The following is a 22,825-nucleotide window of genomic DNA, read 5'->3' as shown; positions in this document are numbered from 1 at the left end:
GTTCCATTGCCGGGAATCAAACCCGGGTCTCCTGGGAGAAAGCCAGATATCCTAACCGCTGGACGACAATGGAGCCTGATTGTTGAACTTGTGCTTAAGGACTGATAAGTACCAAATGAGAAGAGAGTAACTTCATAGTGATTGGACATATATTCCCAAATGAAAAATTAATCTACTGTATTTACACTATTTTTACATGATTAAAATTATTTACTTATATATACCATGACTTTTTCTTATTTTGAACCCCTCGGTGAAAAAGCCTCACTCACAAAAGAGAAGAGGAATCAATATTATTGATCATCATAATTATTAGTTCATGCTCTCACACCCACTCCTTCCTCTTTTGAGATTCAACGGTTCAAAAGTAGCATATATACCTCGACACATTATATTATAAATATACTATATTCTTCAATTATATACTATGAAACTAAAAGTTAGTAAGACTGAGAAACAGCAAAATCACTGTCTAAAAGACTAAGTAATCTTTGACTCCAATTATATTCATTCACTTTTCCATGTGTAGTCGTCATGACTTCTTTCTGTTTTTTTTTTCTCTTCAATCTTGAACCACCTTTTTATAACTTATTTATTCCTCTTGACTTTGCAGAAAAAAAGTTCAAACATTTGGTCACGAATCTAAATCTTATGTAAAATTGTTGATTCGAATTACTATATTCATTCAAAAGTTAAAATTAAGAATATTAAAATTAGATAATCTTGCAGTTCAAACATAAAAATAAAGAATACAATCATTATTTCAATTCAACTAGCTTGAGAAATAATTGCCTATCCCAAGAGTAGAAAGAACAATGAAATAGTGATTTGAGTACGCATGCAAATGAAATTGCTTGGACTCCAATTTTCTGCAAAAGCTCATTTGAGTACGTACTACTCAACAATTAACTAATCACTATACTTTTCGGACACTCCAACTCCTTGGAGAAAAAAGTGTGAGGTCCAAGATTAGTAGCTAATGGAGTATTGTCGCGCCTTATATAGGGGAACCACAGGGCTAGCAAATTCCTCCTCTCATACTTTGCTTTTGAGCTGACGGTCTATCAAAAATGATTTTGTACTTCATAAAGGTCTGCCTACGTTCTATTCTCCCCAGACTCAACTTGTGAAATTATAATAATGAATATATTGTTGTTGATACAATTATAGAAAGTAGCATCTTACGTTGACAAAGACAAGACACTTGCATAGTTGCATTTCACATCATAAGGCGCTGTTCCAAGGCCTGTGTATAGAGGAAAGATATTTAATTTCTTTTTTTCGATAGGTCAACAGTAAATATACACTATTGGTGCATAAATTAACTTAAACTCCATTTTTTCTTTCACTAGATTGATGCTTAGTTGTTAGACTATTATTGTAGTGTATACCCGTTATGTACACAAATTCATCATAGAATGATTAGGCGATCTTTTTTGTTCTTTATAATTTGTATCATGATTCAATCAAAAAATTTCGAGCTTTTCTAATTTGTAACTTCACCGAAATTGGAATAGTTCCTATACTACTACATAAGTATGAAACCGAATTGCATTGAAATATTTCTTATTTCTTCTAGATGAAGAGCACACATATAAATTATTATTTTTTAGTAGTATGGGAAACTTCAATCAAAATTGGGTGATTCTTCATTAATCTATTGGTTGCCATCTTCTCAAAACCAAACAAAGGAATCAAAACTAATTAACATCAAAATCACTAATTAATAACTTTTCACTTTATTCCCCTTAATTTCTTCTCTTTCCTTTTTCCTTTACAGATCAGACTCCAATAATTTACATATGTTTGTGTATTGAAGTAGTTGTATAAGAGAAACCATGGATGTATCTTAATAAATATCTATTTATATAAGTAACTGACAAAGAATAAATATGTGCAAAAATGGAAACACTGATTTCTCACCTTCCATCTCCTTATAAGGAAATGAAAAAGGGACTTTCTAAGAGTCACTTATCGTATCAAACATAAATATTATTGTCACAACCCAATATATGGCATTGTATATATAAGATTAAAATTATTGTTTATTTATATAGTATGTGTTGAATCCTTTTAGTTTATTCATATGTTTACTTCTTTTATGAAAAATTATGGTTCCATCACTAATCGCAGCGTGGACCACTTCCAATATCCTAAAGTACTTAGACTTAACTTGTATAAATACATCTCCTTGGTTCTTCCCATCCACGTCAATTCTGAATCCTGGCCTATTTATACAACTCGGGCAGGGCAATTAAAATTACAGATAAATTCTCTTGTTAGAATTTCTAGCTCCACCACTACTTACACCGTGCAGCACTATCAGTTGAAGCTGCCAGCATGATCTAAACTTCCCTTTTTAGTTCAAATATGATATGAGGAAAGATCAGATCATGTGGCAGCCTCACCTGTTGATGCCATCACGAATTATTCATCATATATTCTTTGTTTTCAAGAAACCTTCCTTCCATTTTCTTTGATCTTGTCTTTTTCATTATCTAATCCAAAATATCAAAGAAGAATTCAGACATGTTTATCAATTGATCAAAAACATCATCAGAACTTGATATTGATGAAGCTACTTGAAACTTGTAAGTAGGATTTTTCTACCAAAGTTATGATTATAGAAAAGAAACGTAAGTTCTCGATTACGCTGATTCTTTCTTTGCACAACTACAAAGATTAGAAACTAAAGCTCTCAAAAACCAATACAGATAAAGATCACCCCACATCACATTCTTAATTCCTTGGTAACAATACAGATGACCTCAAACAGCACTGCTCTTCCAGTACTTCTTCCCTAAGTAGAGTAAAAATTCTAAATGCCTAGACACATTCTCAAATATAAAGTTTGTAAACAGATGTGTCAGCTTAATACACACAAACTTTGGCAGCCACTGCATTGAAAACTGATAGTGTCATGATAAACAGTGTCATACAGGCATCAACAAGCCACATACCAACTAGGACCAACAAAATGAAAACATCAAACTAATATGTTCATAAGTTCATTACATCAGATAAGTTATTCTAATCAAACACAACCAACAGTGCTGTCATTAGTCAACCCAGATAAAGAGGAAAAAAACATAAGCACAGGCGATGTTATTAGTCAAGATACATCTAAGATAACACAGGAGAATTTCACTCTTTGGTGGTTTTGTTTATGAGGGACTTGTGAATGTGAGGGATGACACCACCACCAGCAATGGTACCTTTGATAAGGGTGTCAAGTTCCTCATCTCCACGAATGGCCAGTTGCAAGTGCCTGGGAGTGATTCTCTTCACTTTAAGATCCTTGCTTGCATTACCAGCTAATTCAAGAACCTCTGCAGTCAGGTACTCCAGAATTGCAGCAGAGTAAACAGCTGCTGTTGCTCCAACTCTGCCATGGGCAGAGGTTCTGGTCTTGAGCTGACGGTGAATTCTTCCCACAGGAAACTAAAATCCCCCCAAATATGTCAAAACAATTATATCAAAATAGTAGGAGGGTTCTGGAGAAAAGAAAAAACCATAAATCATTCTAGAGAGTTTAAATGTTATGCACTTTTTACAGCTAATAGATCAAAAAATGATGCCACCCCTAAAAATATTTGATGAATCCAAAAAATTCAAGGTCCCAAAAGAGTAAGATGCATCCTAGTTTGTTTTTTATGTGTGCATTTTCGAAGTGTCTGCAACGCCAGCGCCAGTCGCATCCTATGCGATAGTATATGGCTTGGAATGAGACACCTTTTTATGGTAATTCACTTTGTTGCAATTATACATTGTTGAGGCCATGTTTATGATCATAAGATGCTGATCTTCAAATATTCCCCGACTGAATTTAAGACCTACTTTAATGTTAATTACATCCGTAAGCTTATTGATTAAAGCATTGAAGAAGATTATATTTGCTTATGGAACAAATATTTTGTTCTCAATTAGCTAATGGAGGTTATGCCTTTTTCATTAAAGCTCATGTTTTATTTGCACCTCACACTTAAAGCGCCAATGAACCTTAGAGCTTTTTTTGAGTTTTTTGCTTCCTTTTGATAGCATTGGTGTTGTGGTGTGTGTAATTTGCTGATAACGTGGTATTGTTTGATAAAACGAGCAATGGAGTTAACAATAGCCTAGAACTTTTGGAGACAGATCTTAGAGTCTAAAAGTTCAGGTTAAGCAAGACTTGGAGACGAGTACAAATTCAATAACAGACCTTAGATTACTTGGAGTGCAAATTCAATGACAACGCACGAGACGGATGTGGAAGTGAAGATTGATGCACAAATCATACCAATAAGAACAAGCTCCAAGTATCTTAGGTCCATAACACAAGAAGACAAAGATACCAATGATGATGGCATACATCATATTATAGTGAGCTGGGTAATAGAGGCTTGCATACAAGGTACTGTGTGATAAGAATGCACCACCAAGACTTAAGAGGTGGTCAATATTTGAATGTATAAAAGAAGACGATGATGAAATGGATGTAAGTAGAAATGAAATTATACAAAACAAGGCAATAACCCATCTCCTTTGAATGTATAAAAGAACTAAGGATAATTGATTAGACAGGATAGAAAGGTACATGGATCAAGAAGTAGAGTAATCGGTTAGTAGTCCCACTATATGTGGGAGAGACGGGGCTAGCCTCATCTCCTCTCTTTCTATTGGTACAAGTAGTAGTTAGTAACGGCATAGTTTCTTAATCTCCAATTTGTGCTACTATCTCAAGTTTAATTTGCTTGGTGTTTTGCCAATGGTCTATTAGATAAAGCCTCCCTACCCAGTAACCACAAAGGTAAAAATAAGTTATGCTTACTTCCTACCTTCACATCACCGTGGGACTACATTGACTATGCTATTGTTGGTGGTGGTGTCATCATATTTTAGGTAGATCATATAGTCAAACACTTTAAACTGTCATTTCAGATTCAATAAAAATCAAACAAGATCTGCTCTTAATAAAGACCAAAATTATGTATTACCTGCAGACCCGCACGAGATGAACGAGAGATTGGCTTTTTCTTGTCTTTCTCCTTGTTGGCAGCCGCTGCAGCTGTTGTCTTCCCCGCCACTAGCCCTTTCCCTCCTTTTCCTGCCATTTTCCTTATTTCAAAACTACACCAACACAGTAAAAGCCAGGTATCAGTTCCTCAATTTAGTCTTCAATCTCACAAGGGAAAAAAGAAACTCACCTATATTCAACTTCTAAACATCATGGTTACAAAAATCTCAAACTATAGACCGTGTAAACTGTTGAAAACACGTTAATTTTCAAAATCGAAAGAAAACTTGTTATGACTGACTACACAGAAAGACTTAAATTCATAGATCGGTCTTTAGCGTCACCTGATTTTCTGCTAAATTTCCCAGAAATTCAATAAAACTGATAAGATGAGAGATTCGGGAAGACGAAAGTACCTTTGTTTGTATTGTGTGTAGATCTGTAAAACTGTTTGATTTATTGCCCAACTCTTTTTGGTGGGAATTCTGAAATATTTTACTTTCTTTTCAATTTCGAATTTTCGTTAAATTACTAGTTTACCCTCAATGATTGGGCCTGACAAATGGTTAGTAAACCTATGGCCCAAATCCAACCACGTACATGTCCTTTTCATTTAGATTTAGAAATTGTTTTTTATTTTTCAAAAATTATGCAAATGTAAACTCGAGATAAATTATACTTTTGAATTATTTTACATTTTGGTCTAATGATTGTTTTGCTCCTACTGTTTTCAATCTTAATACTCTATTAGATTGTCAACTAACGCTCGTCATAATTTTATATTATAAGAATGTGGTTTAATATTTTCTTATTAGATTTTTTGTTTGTTCCGAAGAAAGATTATGATAATTTAAAGTGTTCTTAAATTATATTCTCTCTGTCCCTAATTACTTGTTACTTTTGAATTGGAACATCTATTAACAAAACAATTATTGACATAGAGAGTTTACCATTTTACTCCTATTAATTATAAAGTAGATGAATTAAAAAATTAAGATTTTCAAAAAAATTTACCTTTTTCAAAGTAATTAATTGAGGGTATAATAGGTTTAAAAATGTCATTTCTTGATTTATCAAAATGGACAAGTAATTAGGGGCAACTAAAAAAGAAGTGGACAAGTAATTAGGGACATAGTAAGAAAGAAAACATTTATTAAACAGATGTCCCAAAATGGGATATTGGACGAAAACCAAACAGACGTGGTAAATAATTTTTTACTACTCTCCTCTGATCATTTTTACTTGTCCACTTTGAACTAAATAATAATTTTGATACAATATACATATAACTAATGTAGTTTTAGGTCTTGAAAATGATTTGAAAATAAATACTCACATGATTAATATTGAGAGTAAAACATGAAAAAAAATATGTTTTTTAATATGCAAAAAGTGAAAAATATGTTTTTAATGTGGACAAGTAGAAATGAACAACAAGGGTATATTTTAGCAAAAATGACAAATATCACTTCTTAAAAATTACTATTTTTTCATTGAAATTTTCCACCGAAAAATGTTCAATTGTTATTCCTAATACTCTATATTTTACACGAAAAATTAGAAATTTTTCTAGTATTTCAATGAGAATCTGTTTTTCATAGCTAGTTCAATCAGAATGAAAATTAGAAAATCATATTTTATAACATAAATTTCCTATTAATTTGTAGTGAAAAAGACAACGATTATAATTAGAACTTAGTACATCACATAATTTATTTTTGCTTACAAATTTTGTAAAGTCAACACACTTAGGTAGGAGATAAATATTATGGCCGGATATATAAGATCCAGAGTTAAATGCATTAAAAATATCAAAAGATAGAAAATTGGAGGCCAACATATGTTTTCAGCATCGTACATGTATTAATTATTAGACTAGTATTAATGTAGTTGTTGTGTGCACATCATAGTAGTTGGTTCCTCTTGATATGAAATAAAATCAAAACAATTTAGTAGTAATTATCAACAGAAAATTTGTGAGTTAAATATCTTAATGATGACTCATTTTTTTTAATGGAAGGACAATGATAAAACCTTACATACAATAAAATCAAGTTACGTTGATTTAGGTGGTTGGAAATAGTCATGGGCTGGCGCATTGATGTCCAAATCTAGATCAATTAGAGCATCATCACTCTCTTCTTTCCATGGATTTTTCATGTCATTCGTATCGACGTTCCTTATTGTACGCCAAATCACACTGCTACATTTAAAACCCGACCCGAAAGCCATTTGCCATATTTTATCACCTTTCTTTATTCTTCCCTTAGCCTCTGCATAAGCCAATATGTACCAAATTGAGCTACTAGAAGTATTCCCAAATCTTCTCAATGAAATTTTCGAAGCTTCCATAGCTAAATCACTAAATCCCAATATTTTCTGCAACTGATTCAGTACTGGTAACCCTCCCACGTGTGGAAGAAAATGATCAATTTTTGTGAAATTTGGTACGTACTTTTTTCGTCTGATGATGAAATTTTTCAAAAAAAGAAGTTTTTCAGATAAGGGAAGGATAAATGGAGCTAGTGAAGTAAGGTTGGTTTCTATGGCATGAGTGCTGCAATTAAGAGATCTTTAGTTATGGAAACTCCAATGAGACCATGGTCGTCTTCTTCTAGGAAAACTGATTTATATAAACGATCTGAAGTACTTGCTCCATGACAATGAACATCATGTAGGAGCTCGTATTTGCATGAATTTCTATGTGATGGATGATTAGAGAGTAGAATCGCGGCTCCTCCTACGCGAAAAGTGCAATTTGGTATTATCTTGGATTGATCGTTGCCGAAGTAGCAACAGTGTGAAGTGTTCTCTGTACTTAAAATTAGAGCATATGTGCTTTCATGCACCTGTTGCACAAATGTAAATGCAGAATTAGAATTTATGTATTATTGACTATGTAAAACAAATTTATATTTCATTTTTCTATAATAAACAACTATGCTATATAAATTGCATATATAGGTCACAAAAATTACGATGAAGGAAAGTGAGCTAGCGTTGTGTTGAGTAACACAAATCTGACCTGAAGCAATTGATTTGCAAGACGGACGGCCAATAATCCAGCAGTGCAACCCATTCCACCAAGATTATAGCTTAAAACATTCTCATTCATTTTATAATGATTCACTATCAAACAAGACAGGGATGGAACTGGATCAAAAACAGAACAATTCACAATCAGTATACCAAAATCTTTTGGATCAATTTTTGTCTTTTCAAACAGTATATCCAATGCTCCAAACATAACATCTTCGGCTTCTTTTAGTGAAGTCTCCAAACATAAATTTGGGGAGTTTGTAAGCAAAGTCTTTGGCAAATAAGTGGAGTCACCAAGTCCAACTTTGTCCATAGACATTCTCATTTTATCTAATATTTCTTCAGAGTAATTCCCCATTGACTTGGCTATTTCTAGTGATTTTTCTTTGGTGCACATTTGTGAGGCAAGGGGCTTGTAACATGCAAAATCTATCAAGAAAACTTTTTGTGAAGCCTTCTTTATGATATTAATCCTTAGACCCCATATGAAAATTAATACCAAAAATATTAACCACATGATCATGATAGGGAATTCTAGGATTGGTTGGGAAATAGACATTTTTAATGAAAATGGATGTATGCCAAATGATATATTGTACTACTACTTATATAGGAGTTTGGTTATCAACTACCTTTTCAAGCATTTATTTATAGAATAAGGTTTGTAGGTATACAAACATTATTTTATTTTTTCTATATAAATAAATATGTAAGTAGGTATGTATTATTATATTATATATATATATATATATAATAAGTGGAATATCTACTACTTAGCACTTGACAAGTGTTACATGTGCTTAGATAGTGTTGTACATTCTTCTTTTATAGTTGTACCTTTAAAATTTATATTATTGGACAATTTAACACCATTAATCACAATAATTAATAAGTTAAAATATTTTTTTTAAAATATGAAAATTTGGATGACTCTCCAAATTTTATTTGTATCACATAAATTGAGACAACAAAAATAACATATTTTGGGTCCATTTTAATTTATTTGTCTTTTTTTTTTTGTATTTTTTATATTTAAAAATTGCGTATAAATACTATAAATCATGATAATTGACAACATAAAATATGTTTTCAAAAAAATACAAAAAATTCCACTGATTCTTGAAGTAAATCTGTCATAAAAATACTATAAATCATGATAATTGACAACATAAAATATTTCAAAAATGTTGTAGGTTGATGGTCATTATAAAGCTTCAAATTTTGAATTCATTATTTGAGTTTTAAGAATTTGTGGTTACTTTGGATAGGTTATTCCAACAAATAATTGAAAATATCCTTTGGAGTTTATATCTCAATTTTAAGAGAGTTTGGTTAAGTTTAGAATTGATTTTAGGAGAAATATTAGATTGAAACTCGAAAAAGATGAAGTTTATGAAACTGTGTCGAATTGATTTTATTTATTCGATATAGTTTATAACGATACAGTTTGCAATACAGTTTTGTAAACTTCATCTTTTTCGATAGACAGACTTTCACTGTCCAAAAAATTATTATATTTAGTTAAAAATATTATATTGCCACAGATGATAAACATTTTTTCATAATTGCATATTTATATGATTTACCCTACATTTTTTCATGATTTTTGTTGTATTAGTCCAATCATTTTTTTTTTAATTATGGAAAAATGTTAACAAAAGAGACATACTTAAAATGAAATATAGCGATGTGATAAATTAACATATTGGAAAATTACATCGATAACTTTTTAAATATTTTAAAATAAATTTTATTTAATTATATTTTAATATATTTTAACATACGGACTATGGTAAAGTATTTTATTTTGCTCTCAAAATTTATGCTGTCAATATATAATCACAAAATATATCACGTACTAATTTCTTTACCCAATTTGTATAATATCTTTTAAATTTTAAAATTCATCCTATCTGAATTTACAATTAAAATTCAACGATTTAACTTTTAGAATTGAAATAATAAATTGGTTAACCTTGGTCCAACTTAGAAGCAAAGTCATCTTAATAAAATGTCTGTTAGGATTTGTTTCATTAAGAATAAGTTGTTTAGAAATAATCATTTCAAAAAAGATTATTCTAATTCAATCAGTGATTAGATAAATAATGTCAGGACTAACTAACTAGTACCTTAAATCAAAAAGACAATAGTATAATCTTATATCTTTATCCTAAAGTTATTATACATGGTATCGTTATTTGGGCGGCAAGAATCTCCAATTTTGGTGTTTTGTGAAACCCCAGAAGAATAGCAAGAAAAGATAGTGGATGATCCTTAACCTGCACCCTCCGACATGGCTTCTTCTTTTTCCTATCATCCCACGCTTCTTTTTTCTTTAAATGTTGGTTTTTTACCTCTACCCAACATCAAGAATGAAGCTTTTTTATGGAATCACTCTTTTCTCCTTCATTTTATGTGTTTTGGTACCTGGGTCTTTTTCCTTTGATAATTTTCATCAACCGTAAGCATTTTTACTTACATACCCTAATTTTGTGCATATATGTATTTGTCCTGTTCCTTATGATCTTCTTGAAGTGCCTTATTGTATGTATAATACACTTTTAAAAAACTCTGTATTATGCATGGACCACTAATGTTTTTTGAGCATGAAATGCTTCAAAGTTTAGTAGGTTGTTTTTATTTATTTCGGCATTTTTTGTTTTGGAGGAACTGTCTATGCATGTTGTCTCATCAAACTTCACTTTTGTTTCAGCATTTTCTACATAATAATTGTTTTTGCTATCTTTGTATTGTTGCTTCTGATGTTTCTAGATATTGCTATTGACAGGTTTCCCATTGTAGAGCCTGATTCTGGTCACACAAAACTTCGCCTTGCCCTTGCGAGAGAAGGACTTGAGGCAATAGAGAGGATAACAACACCCATTGCAGCTGTCGCTGTAAGTCTTGCATTATCTATTTTGTTTCAGCACGAATATATTTGAAATTTGATTTGAGTTATTAAATTAGTTTGGCACTGGGCAGATGCATTTTGTTAAACAGCTATACTTGTTTATTATAACATTGATGGTAGAATTTGACCAGGTGATTGGTCCATATCGTTCAGGAAAATCGTTCCTCCTTAATCAGCTTCTTTCCCTCTCTTGTAATGAAGGTGAATCCTCAAGACTTGCATGCATTTAACTTTGCAATTGTGCTTTTACTTGTTACATTGCTGTTTTCGTGCATTTTCATAAGCGATTGATTTTTGGAGCTCTGCGCTTACAGGTTTTGGTGTTGGGCATATGCGTGATACTAAGACAAAAGGTGCATATGCAAGGGCTGTCGATCGGTACTAAGGAGATATAGACATTATTTAATATTCCGTTTCCCTCTTCTTCCAGGAATATGGGTTTGGGGTACTCCAATAGAGTTGGACATCAATGGAGTTAAAACTTCTGTTTTCTACCTTGACACTGAAGGTTTTGAAAGTGTTGGAAAGTCAAATGTATATGATGATCGGTAATATGGGAAGTCCCGAGAGAATATATTTCCACAATAATTTTATTTTTCTTAAAGAACATTTCCACAACTAGTCATGTTTTCTATTCTTTGTTGTTCAGGATTTTTTCCCTTGCAACTGTTCTGAGTTCCGTGCTTATATATAATCTACCTGAGATGGTTTGTTACTCTGTTTATGACTTTTTACTCTCTTTATTCTCAAATGTTTATGTTATATTTTACTTGTATCAACAACAGATGTCTTTTAGTTTTTCATGTTCTATTGCAACAGAAAAAAGAATTAGCATCCATGAATGTTGACTGATTTAATAAGGATAGATGTGAGTTGTTTCTGTTGAGAACAGTTAATAAATAGAAGTACTCATCTAGAGTCTCCTTCAAGCTCTGTTGCATTTGGCAATATATAAATTGGTTGAGTTAGATATACATTTCTTTGTTATAAAGAGTGTGTTAGCTGATGCAAAATCATATCTGCTGCTATTATGCAAAATGTTCTATTCATGATTCATGTAATTCACGTGTGCGGCCAGCACATATGCATGCAAAAGTTAACACAAGAATTGATTGTACTAAGCAGTTTGTGCTCCATATATTCTTGTCTAATATATAGATTGAACACTGGTAACTTATCCTAATATGGTTCAGGTTGTGACTCTATGGGCGGCAGCTTATATAGTACTCGCATATTGGCCTACAAGCAAGAGCGACTTCCTTAATTATGTTTTGTGTGTTTGTTTTGTGTTTTAGATCCGTGAAGCTGACATATCGCGACTATCATTTGCCATTGAACTTGCTGAAGAGTTCTATGGAAGGTTCAATTCTAACCAGTTGTTTCAAAAGTTTCTAGTTTCACATAGGACTTTTTGTGTTCTAAGTTATTCACAGAAGATTCTTTTCTGACCCTGTTGTTTCATCCATGTTTATCGCTCTCCCTGGAACCCAGAGTGAAGGTAAGTATATATCTTTGATTTATTTCAACTCAACAAAAAGGGACAAAGAAATAAAGGAAGAAACAGATCCTTAATTAACAAGAAAAGTGACATGTTTATGAGGTTGCTGTTGTGTAGGGGCAAGACGTTGCTTTTGAACCAGCAAAACTCCTATGGCTTATCCAGCGTGATTTTCTACGTAAGTAGAGAAAAAGATGCCATATATGTTCATAACTGCATTCATTAATGCGAATGTCGCGTATTTATGGAATATAACCTCTGATTGCAGAAATTACCTAAAACTTTAAGCATATGTTTAGGTACTAAGCACTCTGTTATAGTATGGTCATTTTTCCTCTGACTAGCACCGAGGTGCCTTTTGTTGGTCTCCTATTCCTTCTCTTGGAAACTGTCTAACCTTGTATTATTAACAGAAGGAAAATCTGTGCAAGAAATGGTCAACGAAGCTCTACAACGAGTCCCTAATAGTGATGGTTGGTTAGCTTATCTTCATTTGGACATATAGTAACTTTGGAATCTATTGAATAGTTGATTATGGTTTACACTTTTTGTTTCTGCAGGTGACAAAAATATTGATAAGGTACCTTAATGGATTGCATTATGCAAATTATAAAGATACTTGCATAAATAGATATATTTTACTTGTTGCTGTTCATTATATCAGGTGAATCAGATTCGAGATTCATTAGCAGTAATGGGCGACAATAGCACAGCCTTTAGCTTACCACAGGTATGACTTACCTTTGCTATGCATCAATCTTTTCTTCTTGATTTTGTAATGCACAACTTGCTGCAATGACAATAGTTGAGTTGGATTTGCTCAAATATCTTCTTCTTCTTCTTCTTCATTGTTAATGCACGCTGAGGATATTGTAGCAAACTTGATTTCTTGTCAGTTAAGCGTTTTTCCTATTAGAACTTGGAATGTGCATCACCACTCTTAGCTCTTCTGCAGCCTCATCTTCAACGTACAAAGCTTTGTGACATGAAAGATGTTGAACTGGATCCTGATTATGTCAAGAAGAGGGAGCAATTGAAAGAAGTTGTTTCATCTATCGTTCGTCCAAAGATTGTCCAGGGTAAATTTCTCAATGGGAAGGAGTTCGTATCGTTCCTTGAGCAGGTGTTAAATCTCTTATCTGTTAACTCTCCTGGTTTTAGTTTAACTGCTTTTGGAGAGAACTGATGAGACTGATTAATCTTTTTCTCTTTAATGGTAAATTGGTATTAGATACTTGACGCCTTGAATCAAGGAGAGATTCCATCTACGGGCTCCCTTGTGGAGGTTTTCAACAAGGGTATTCTAGAGCGGTGTTTAAAACTGTACACCGAGCAGATGGCTAAAGTGGTTTTACCAATGCAAGGGGAGTCTTTACAGAAAGTTCATGAAGAGCAGAGAGACACAACAATGGAAGTTTTTGATGAACAGCATTTTGGTCGTCGTCATGCAAGGAAATCAGTCGATCAATTGGAAGAGGAGATTGAAAAGGTTAAAAATTTCCAGTAGCAAACATGGTTTTAATTATGCATTTCTACAAATTTTACTTAATTCCATGTATTTGCAGGTGTATAAGAATATCAAGTTGGCAAATGAATATCAGTCCTCAACTCTGTGCGAGGCGTTGTATACTAGATGCGAGGACAAAATGGATGAACTTCAGTCCCTCAGACTTCCTTCAATGGCCAAATTCAACACTGGCTTCCTCCTATGCAACCAAAGTTTTGAAAGAGAATGCGTTGGACCTTCTAAAAGCAACTATGAACAGCGGATGATCAAGGTTTTCGCGCACTTAATTACTTCTTAGCTCTTCCTTGCTTTTTATCGTAAAGATATTTCTTATATAGCCTAGTGCGTGAAAAAAATAGAAACATAATCAATTAAGTAGGATGTACAACTGAATCCAGAACCGAACCATCCGTAGAGAATCTAGAGGTGCAGTAACTTCAGACAACTACAAAGAATTACCAATTCCTGCAGAAGACAAAAAGTCACTTCATGAATGAAATTTTTTGTATTACTGTCTTCAGTTGTTGTGTTTAATTAATCATGTAACCTACTCTAAACAGTGTATTTGTCTGTATCTTTTTGATTATGCAGATGTTGGGAAAGTCAAAATCTCTATTCATTAAGGAATATAATCAGAGACTGTTCAACTGGCTGGTAGTTTTCTCACTTGTCATGGTGGTGTTAGGGCGGTTCGTTATAAAGTTCTTTCTGGTCGAGATTGGTGCATGGATACTCTTTATCTTCTTAGAAACGTATACGAGGATGTTTTGGTCTGCTGAGTCGCTTTACTACAATCCAGTCTGGCATAATTTTCTGGCAACTTGGGAAACACTTGTGTATAATCCTATTCTTGATTTGGACAGGTAACATAAAGTCATTACCTTTTTCTAGCAACTTGGCAAACACTTTCTCATTTTGTACTTTCATTCTAGCTACCCTTAAAGACATGAACTTACATGTTTGAGACCACAGATGCTTTTTCCTTAAACTTTGTGTCTAGTCAAACACTGCAATATAAATATCAACTAGTGTTAGTTAATTTACCAGTTGATTAGACTTGGAAATGAGAACATTGTAAAAGTTTCATTTGTTTGGTGTTGCAGATGGGCAATTCCCATTTGTGTGATAGCTGCAATATTTGTGTTTTATTGGCGATGTTACGGGAGAATGCAACATGGTCCTAGGTGGTCGTTACCTGTGTACAACAGCAATCGTAAAGATCAGCGAAGATCAGAGTAATTGAATGGTTTCCATTTTTATTACAAAGTCGGAGGCAGGCAGATCAAGGGCGGATTTGAAGGTTGAATATATCCCAGCTAGACTACGTATGAATATATATATGCAAAAAAAAGGGAAGTGGAAATATACTTTATACGTAACTATACAGAGGATTGGCAGAACACCTCAACAGGTCATGAACTTTGTTGTCACAGTTGAAGATGTTGTAATTCTATTACTCCTACTTACTAATATTCAATATCTCTTACTCTTACAAATTACAATACAAATCATGCAAAAAGTTTCTACTTCCCTCTAACTTGTAATTTTCGTTTTGTGCTTCTTACTCTAGTTTTCCTCTGCATTTGTTAACTTGTTTTTGAACCTTCTCCCTAAACTTCAAACTTCAAAGTGGATATTCATGAGAGAATCTCAATGAATACTTGTCATCAAATTCAATGTGTATTTTCAATCGACGTTCTTATCAAAATGCTATCAGAGATTTCGACCAAAGAACTTTTTATATACTAGTGAAATTTGATTTGGACAACACTTTTTATGCCTAACAACATTTAAATGTGGCTCCATAAGAACTTTATATATTGAATTCTAGATCAATTTTGTTTGTGTTATATATATAGTGAAATTTGTATTAGCACAAGAAGCCTAATAAATTTGTTACCATAAATCTAAGCTCCAAAATGGGAAATAAGAATTCGATCTTTGACTCAATCTACTTACTTTTGTAATCTAAGGCATGTTAATCATTATTTGGCCATACAAAGCTATGAAACGAATACATACATAACCAAACCCCTAAAAATCGATAAAATTAGAATCTAATCATTGAAAGAAGAATGAAAAAAAGAAGTAATCTCTACAAATTTGGATACAATTTCATGAAAAATACCAGACTTGTAAATTCCATATACAAGTATGTTTTCATACTCAATATTTGTATAAACCAAATCAACTTCTCTTATCTTTAGAATCCTTTTCCCTCCAAGCACATGATTTCCATTGTTCACATTTCTAGCTAAGCAAAGAGTCATGTTCATAAAAGTATTCTTGAATTTGTTCCAAAACTTCGATGATATTTTGAATTGCTTTAATCCTCTATATAATTGTTCCTTCATTATTAGGAAAAAAAAAGTAGCAAAAATAAACTTGCTACTTCTCTAGTATTCAATTTAGCAATTAACAATGAGTATATAACTTCTGATATTGCACAAACAATTTTATCTTTGCTCCGCATATATTTATATAATCGTATATCCTTTTTGAAAATACACAATAAATTCTTCAAATTAAAATAAAAACTTTATGTACAAGAAAAGTTGATCAAACTTTACTTTCTCTATACACTCAAAAAACTGTTATACAAAAACTGAAGAACCTAAAGCTTCGCGCGGTTAGGATTTTCGATATGGATAAATCCAATATGAATAGAGTTAGATATACATTTCAAAACTCGAGATCAGACACACGAATGATATCTGAATTCTGAATCTATCAGATCTATAGGCTTGCTAAGCCTTTAGCTTCAGATCCTTTCATAATTCTTAGCCTTTTGCAGGAATTAAGGAACATATCCCAAGGTACATCACCAGCAAGCATCCAATCACCATCTTTGTCTTCATAAGTTGGTACATAATTACATCCATTGTATCCTTCTGTTTCTGAATTTTATAAAATTTATTAAAAAAATCGTAAGACTCTTAACTGAATGCAGATCTAAAACAAATTTATTAATAACATATATATGTTAAAACTTACCAATAGAGCACTTGAACATGTTCTCTAAAGCCTTGAGTAATTGTGGATAGCTTTTGTAAATATTAAGATCAATTTTCCTTAAATAAGCAGCACCATCCATGCTCACTTTAACGTAGCTCGCTTCTAAAATGTTCTTTCGATATGATCGAACAGGTGGCCATCCAATAACTTGTGCTCTGAAATAAGTCATAACAAAAAAAAATTGTTAATATAGCAACAAAAAAAGATATAGATTAATTTAATTAAAAATAAGTATTTCGTAACTACTTACTTTGGTGGTGGTTCATCATTGTTATTCATATGTGATGAAGATCTTTTGTTGCTAATTTTACTAGTAGAAGTAGAAGATGATGGCTCTGTTCCAGGTAGACCTAATCTTAGCTCTGTTCCAGCCATTTCCATTTCTTCAAATTTGATGATATGATCTACGGCGACGGTGAGTTTCCCGATGAAAGCTGAAATATTTCCGGTGAAGAAAATGCTAGTTTCCTTGTGAATGATGAAGGAAAAAGAGGGAATGATACTCTTATTTTTATAGAGGAGACATCATTTATTCTCTTTGTGCATGAATTTCATAGCATGACAAAATCACACTACTTCACGCCCCTTCAACCCACGCGCTTCTAACAAATCAATTATAGTGTGAATAATTTTACTCTAGTAGAGATATTTGAATTTAAGGGTCCGTTTGGCCATGCGATATGATATCATGATATGAAATCATGATATGGTATCATGATATGGAATCATGAGATGAAATTGAAGGTTTGTTTGGACATGCGATATGGAATTTTTGTGTTGTATATTTTCTCATAAACATAAAAATCTCATAAGTTGTAAAACTATTAAAATAACCCCTTATTCAATCTTATCAAATAAACAAAAATTATGAAATCGCATAATAAATGATTACAAAGTTATTTGTTCTTCAGTTAAATAATTGTTTCATCTAACTTTAATTTAATTAAAAAAAATTGAACATAAATTGTACTTGATATGTTCATATCTCTCAACTACTCTTACAAATAACCTATAAAGTAGAAAAAAAACATACATTAGTGAGTAAATATTAACTTAGAAGTTAAATGCACTAAGATAAAAATTAACAAACATCACTAACTTCTAACTATTTACAAGAAAAATCAATAGTTAAATATTATTGAATAACGAAATTTTAAAAAGTTACCACAAGTTTGAGTCAAAAACACTTCTAATAAAATTTAATCAAAAAAATTATAACTAGTCCACTTGACTAAATATTAATAACTAATTGATCAAATTTTCCTAAGTCCTCAATCAATTGGACTTGATATCCTTCAATCATGTGAACGAACATTTTGCAAATACTAAGATTAAGAAAGTGCGGCACCGCCAATGAAAATTGTCTTTTATCAATATTATGTTTAGTCATAAGATTAAGACGTTTTTTTTTATTATGAAAAATAAAAAAAGTATTACTCCCTTTGTTCTCATTTATATTCACCAAATGAATTTCTACTTTATCATTTATATTCACCAAATTTAAAGTGATAATAAATTTTATATTGGTGAGAATAATAAATTTTAAAAAGTAATGATGTCATTATAAATTTCATTTACATATGAAACAAATGGTTAGTAGATATAAATGTGGGGTTGTTTTAACAAAATATAAACTCATGGATCAATTATTGTATTAAAATATCTCAAATCATGATATGAAATCACATGGTGATTCCATATCATGGTTTTTGGAGAATATGATATCACCTCTCATGATATGAAATCGTGAGATGAAATCAGCGTAAAATCGCATGTCCAAACGCTGATTTCATCTCACGACATCATATCGTGATATGATATCGCATGGCCAAACGCCTACTAAAAAATATAATGGATTATCTAGACATATGATAAAATGTAGAGCCAACTTTTACATGTAGCAAACATAAAAATTATATTTGTATGTTATAGCTATAGTTTGTATAATTGCGCTCTATAGCAAATTTTATGTTTGCTATGACTATTAATTTGTATATTTCGGTATACATATACATAAAAAATCTGTATTTGGGTCTATTTGTATATTTTGGTATACAAATGGATCCTGCATTTGTATATATCAGTTTATTTGTATATTTCGGTATACAAATGGGATGACAAAAAATATGAAATATTTGCTACGAATTACAAATAAAAGAAACTATATCTATATCATTTAATTTAAATTAATAATTTGACATTTTATACAATTTCCCTAGAAAATATGTATCTTCTCAAGTGATACTACCTAGATAAGTCAATTATGAGTAATATATATTATCTTCTTAATAATTGTATATGCATTAGTTTCAATAAATGTAAAATTTCAAATATATTTTTAATTGATGTTGAGAGGTTGACATATTTTATTAATTAACGTATCTACTTAATATGTACCTGTGAATATATATGCGCATCAGTGTTTCTAAAATATGAGTCAAAAATATTGAATACAAACATATTCTAATATAGGTTCAACACAATTAAAAATATATCATAATTTAAGTATCTAAATAAGATTTATCGATAGTATATATTAAGGAGCTATCGAGTATTCAAACTTTCATATATACTCCCACATTTTTTTTTACAAGAATCTACTTCAAATGACCTTACATCATTGAAATAAGTGGTAGATAGTTAGTTAAAGTGTTTACAAAATTTAAAGCAAAATTATAAGATAACTGCGAAATTTAAGAGACGTGTGTTGTACACGCGCGTTTGAAGCGTAGATGAATCTATTGAACACGGGTTGTTCTACCTTTGTCGGTGGTGTGAGGGACATCATTTAAGTCCACTGAAGTGAGAGAAGGGAACACGGAGCAGACACCGACAACTTGAGTTATTTAAGGTACCTGGTCCACTAAAATGGACGTTCCTGATTTGATGATTCTGGAGCGTTGGATCATGTGGAAATCTACTTTGGGGGCTGCTCGGTCAAACCCCCATGTGAGGTGCCTCTACATATTGTCGGCTAATGAGGGACCACACCTTCAACTAGTTTGTTTTCATCTTGACTAATTTAAATTCGTATCTAAAACTTTACGGGAATAACTAATCTCACGATATATGTTTGTTTGATATCACATTTTAAAGCAGTTTTACTAATATTTGTAATTCTCACTTTGACATAACTATCGCTAAATATTTAAGTTCGACATGAATATCAGTAAACATTTTAAATATTCTAAATATAATAATGGCATTTATGAGTAATTTCCCTAGACAGTCACTCATATTTGGGAAATTACCTAGTAATATTACTTATATTTGTTTTAGGACTACAATATCACCCAACTTACATATAATGTGATGGATGTTTGAAAGCACATTTATAGACCTTTTCAAAATTATAAATTGAAATGTTCAATAAAAAATCATGTGTTCAACCACTCTATAAAAATAAAATAAATTGAAGGATGGAGGCATATGTAATTGCAACACAAAATATAGACAATTGTGCGTGTTAGTTTTAGAAAGAGTTTTTAAGTTATATATTGGAGATCAATGAATAACATTTAAGAGTTTAAGCTAAATTTTTGTTATAAACTTTGAATGAATTCGTTTTAGTCAACAAAAGATGTCAAGTGAACAAAACAATTAATACCCCACCATACTCTGTTGGATGAAGCACTTTAATTTTTTTCCTAATCAACTTTATTCCTTTACTTCCCTTTGCTTAATTAATCTTCCCTCGTCATCTACTTTAATTTTAATTATATACTTTAAATAAAGGGGAAATAAAGTAGTGATTAGTAGATAAACTGTACTAAGGTTTCTATGAACATGAACTCAAGTTTTATTATATTTTCTTGCCCACGGTTTTCTAGATAGTATAATAATTAGCCAAAACCATGGGATTAGTTCATCATATTATATGGTAATTAAAAGTAATATTATATTGTAGTGAACGGACTAAAACGCTCATTAAACTGCTAGCAGCCGTTGTTTGCAATTTAACAAATATTCCTGCTAATATAACTATATATAATACGATAATAATAATAATATTATAGTGTAACCCTTAAGCTCTCGTTATTATTTCTTTTCTATAAAAAGACCCTCATTCTCGTCAAATTGCTTAACTTTTAAAAAGGGGAAACCAAACTTTCTTTTTAATAAGTTTGTCTTAGAACAAATAGATAACGAAAGTAACTGGTGAAGAATAATAACGAAAAAGAAGGAGGAGTCATATTTACACACAATATATTATATTTATATATAAAAAAAATATTGAGTCAATTTCATCCACATATTATCGACAATTTTTTGTGTGTGTCATTTACATGGCATGAATTGCTAGTCCCTACTCCATATATATATATATACGTACAGCTGATTTTAAGCAAAAAAAATAAAATAAAAATAAAAATAGCTGTAGCTTTGAATACATTCTCACCTCATTTTCCCTTTGACTCTTAACATTAGCTGTACTATGTAAGACAGATTTGACCGTACGTCATATCCTTCCTTTCTTTTTTGTGAAACGGTATTTCCCTGTATTCGTCTTACTTTTCTTTCTTTTTTTAAAGTTAGTTTTTAGAAATGAATTCTTTTTTGTTTTTGATAGCTCTTTAGTTGATTTTTTTACATAATATGTTAATATAAGATGTCAATTAAATTATAAAGTCGAGAAGAAAAACAATTAGACAATTCTGATAGATATCCAGCAAAGCATTATAGATATATTTAGAGTTCCCTAAAGTCCACATAAATATATTGAAGGCTTTTGTGTGGGGTTGAGTTCATTAAGAGAAACACGCACGCACGCCCACAAGTTGGACACAACCAAACAATAAAACAGAGAAGCCATGTTTTTGGAAAGTGTCAACACCATGCATGTTATGTGTTTATGTACAAATTGACATGATTGTGAAATAATTACTTTTTCATCTTCCAAAATTTATCGACCCAATTACCTTTGCATGCTCAAACTACAGACAATATAACATGAAGTCCATCATTGGGCAATGGGAGTGGCATCTAATATCGAATAATTAATCAATGATTAAAATGGATTGGTTATGATAAATAATAAATTTTGAAAATAGCTTAATTTTAAAAACTTACTGAAGTGAGAGGAACGTTAAATATCATATATATAAAACTAGATTGAATCTCCCATTGAAACCAATGTAGGAAATTCTAACACCCTCATTATACGTTTAAATCTGTTAATTGAAGTGTGGATATATATATATGACGATCTAAGAAGGTTGAAGTAATAAATGTGAGATATGTACATGGCAGCACGTGTGACTGAGTTCTGGGCATTCTTGTTATGTAGCATGTACAATGGCCCATTATCATCTTCATCTGTTCCTTCCATTGCCCATCTTATACCCCTCCATGTTCATTTCCACCATTTATACATCAACTTTTATCCAATTTATTTTATTTGAAATATATTATAAATCATTTGAGCCTCCAGATATTCAGGTACTCCCTTAATTTTCTTTTATGTACAACATTTTCTTTCTAATTCATATGTTATCTTACGAAACAATTTAACTAAAATTTTCCTAGTAGGACAAAGAGGGAGAATAACTTTTTGATTAGAGAAAGCCTTGGAGCAACAATAATTTGTGTTGCAGTCCTTCCCAAAACCCTACATCAAAGCAAGATGTTTTGTGTACGCAACTGATTCATTTTTTTTTATTAGAAGAAGCCATTCTTACTCACTAAAACGATTTTCTTGAACTTGACCAACGTTGTTGCATGGGCAAATCGAAAATCAATATTTGTTTAACTCAAAAAATTTGAAACCATCCAAGGGCTAATTAAGTCATGACAACTTAAGATGCATGCAACATTCTAAAATGAGTTATCTTATATCAAGATGAAAATGCACTCACTCATTCA

At 31.6% G+C, this 22,825-nt stretch overlaps 3 protein-coding genes and 1 non-coding gene across 5 annotated transcripts; 1 reads left to right on the top strand and 3 right to left on the bottom strand.

Moving 5' to 3' along the window:
- Position 1: 1 nt before the first annotated feature.
- Positions 2-73, bottom strand: TRNAE-UUC (transfer RNA glutamic acid (anticodon UUC)). Its single transcript has one exon. It is a non-coding gene; the product is annotated as a tRNA-Glu (tRNA).
- Positions 74-2,968: 2,895 nt separating this feature from the next.
- On the bottom strand, positions 2,969-5,409 carry LOC125808050 (probable histone H2A variant 1). 2 transcript variants are annotated; one of them, XM_049487831.1, is made up of 3 exons: positions 5,338-5,409; positions 4,974-5,106; positions 2,969-3,441 (listed from the first exon to the last, which is right to left on the bottom strand). In XM_049487831.1, the coding sequence occupies exons 2-3, from the start codon at positions 5,088-5,090 to the stop codon at positions 3,145-3,147; spliced, it is 414 nt and encodes a 137-aa protein (XP_049343788.1). In that variant the 5' UTR covers positions 5,091-5,106; positions 5,338-5,409; the 3' UTR covers positions 2,969-3,144. The 2 variants fall into 2 exon arrangements, with proteins under 2 accessions (XP_049343788.1, XP_049343787.1); XM_049487830.1 differs by lacking the exon at positions 5,338-5,409 and having other exon boundaries at positions 4,974-5,148.
- Positions 5,410-10,361: 4,952 nt separating this feature from the next.
- LOC125807715 (uncharacterized) lies at positions 10,362-15,239 on the top strand. The gene is made up of 17 exons (XM_049487444.1): positions 10,362-10,493; positions 10,821-10,929; positions 11,075-11,144; positions 11,258-11,296; positions 11,374-11,491; positions 11,593-11,650; positions 12,239-12,303; positions 12,435-12,441; positions 12,559-12,619; positions 12,855-12,914; positions 13,002-13,021; positions 13,106-13,171; positions 13,397-13,564; positions 13,673-13,930; positions 14,007-14,219; positions 14,540-14,811; positions 15,052-15,239. The coding sequence occupies exons 1-17, from the start codon at positions 10,372-10,374 to the stop codon at positions 15,185-15,187; spliced, it is 1,842 nt and encodes a 613-aa protein (XP_049343401.1). The 5' UTR covers positions 10,362-10,371; the 3' UTR covers positions 15,188-15,239.
- Positions 15,240-16,390: 1,151 nt separating this feature from the next.
- LOC125807815 (auxin-induced protein 22D-like) lies at positions 16,391-17,427 on the bottom strand. The gene is made up of 3 exons (XM_049487547.1): positions 17,214-17,427; positions 16,943-17,118; positions 16,391-16,845 (listed from the first exon to the last, which is right to left on the bottom strand). Exons 1-3 carry the CDS (start codon positions 17,342-17,344, stop codon positions 16,685-16,687), a joined length of 468 nt encoding a protein of 155 aa, XP_049343504.1. The 5' UTR covers positions 17,345-17,427; the 3' UTR covers positions 16,391-16,684.
- Positions 17,428-22,825: the final 5,398 nt, after the last annotated feature.

Source organism: Solanum verrucosum, unplaced genomic scaffold, assembly GCF_900185275.1.
Source record: "Solanum verrucosum unplaced genomic scaffold, falcon-dt-bn FXZP01000183.1, whole genome shotgun sequence".
NCBI classification, from domain to species: domain Eukaryota; kingdom Viridiplantae; phylum Streptophyta; class Magnoliopsida; order Solanales; family Solanaceae; genus Solanum; species Solanum verrucosum.
The sequence above is the reverse complement of the archived record's forward strand: the minus strand, read 5'-3'. Positions and strand labels throughout refer to the sequence as shown.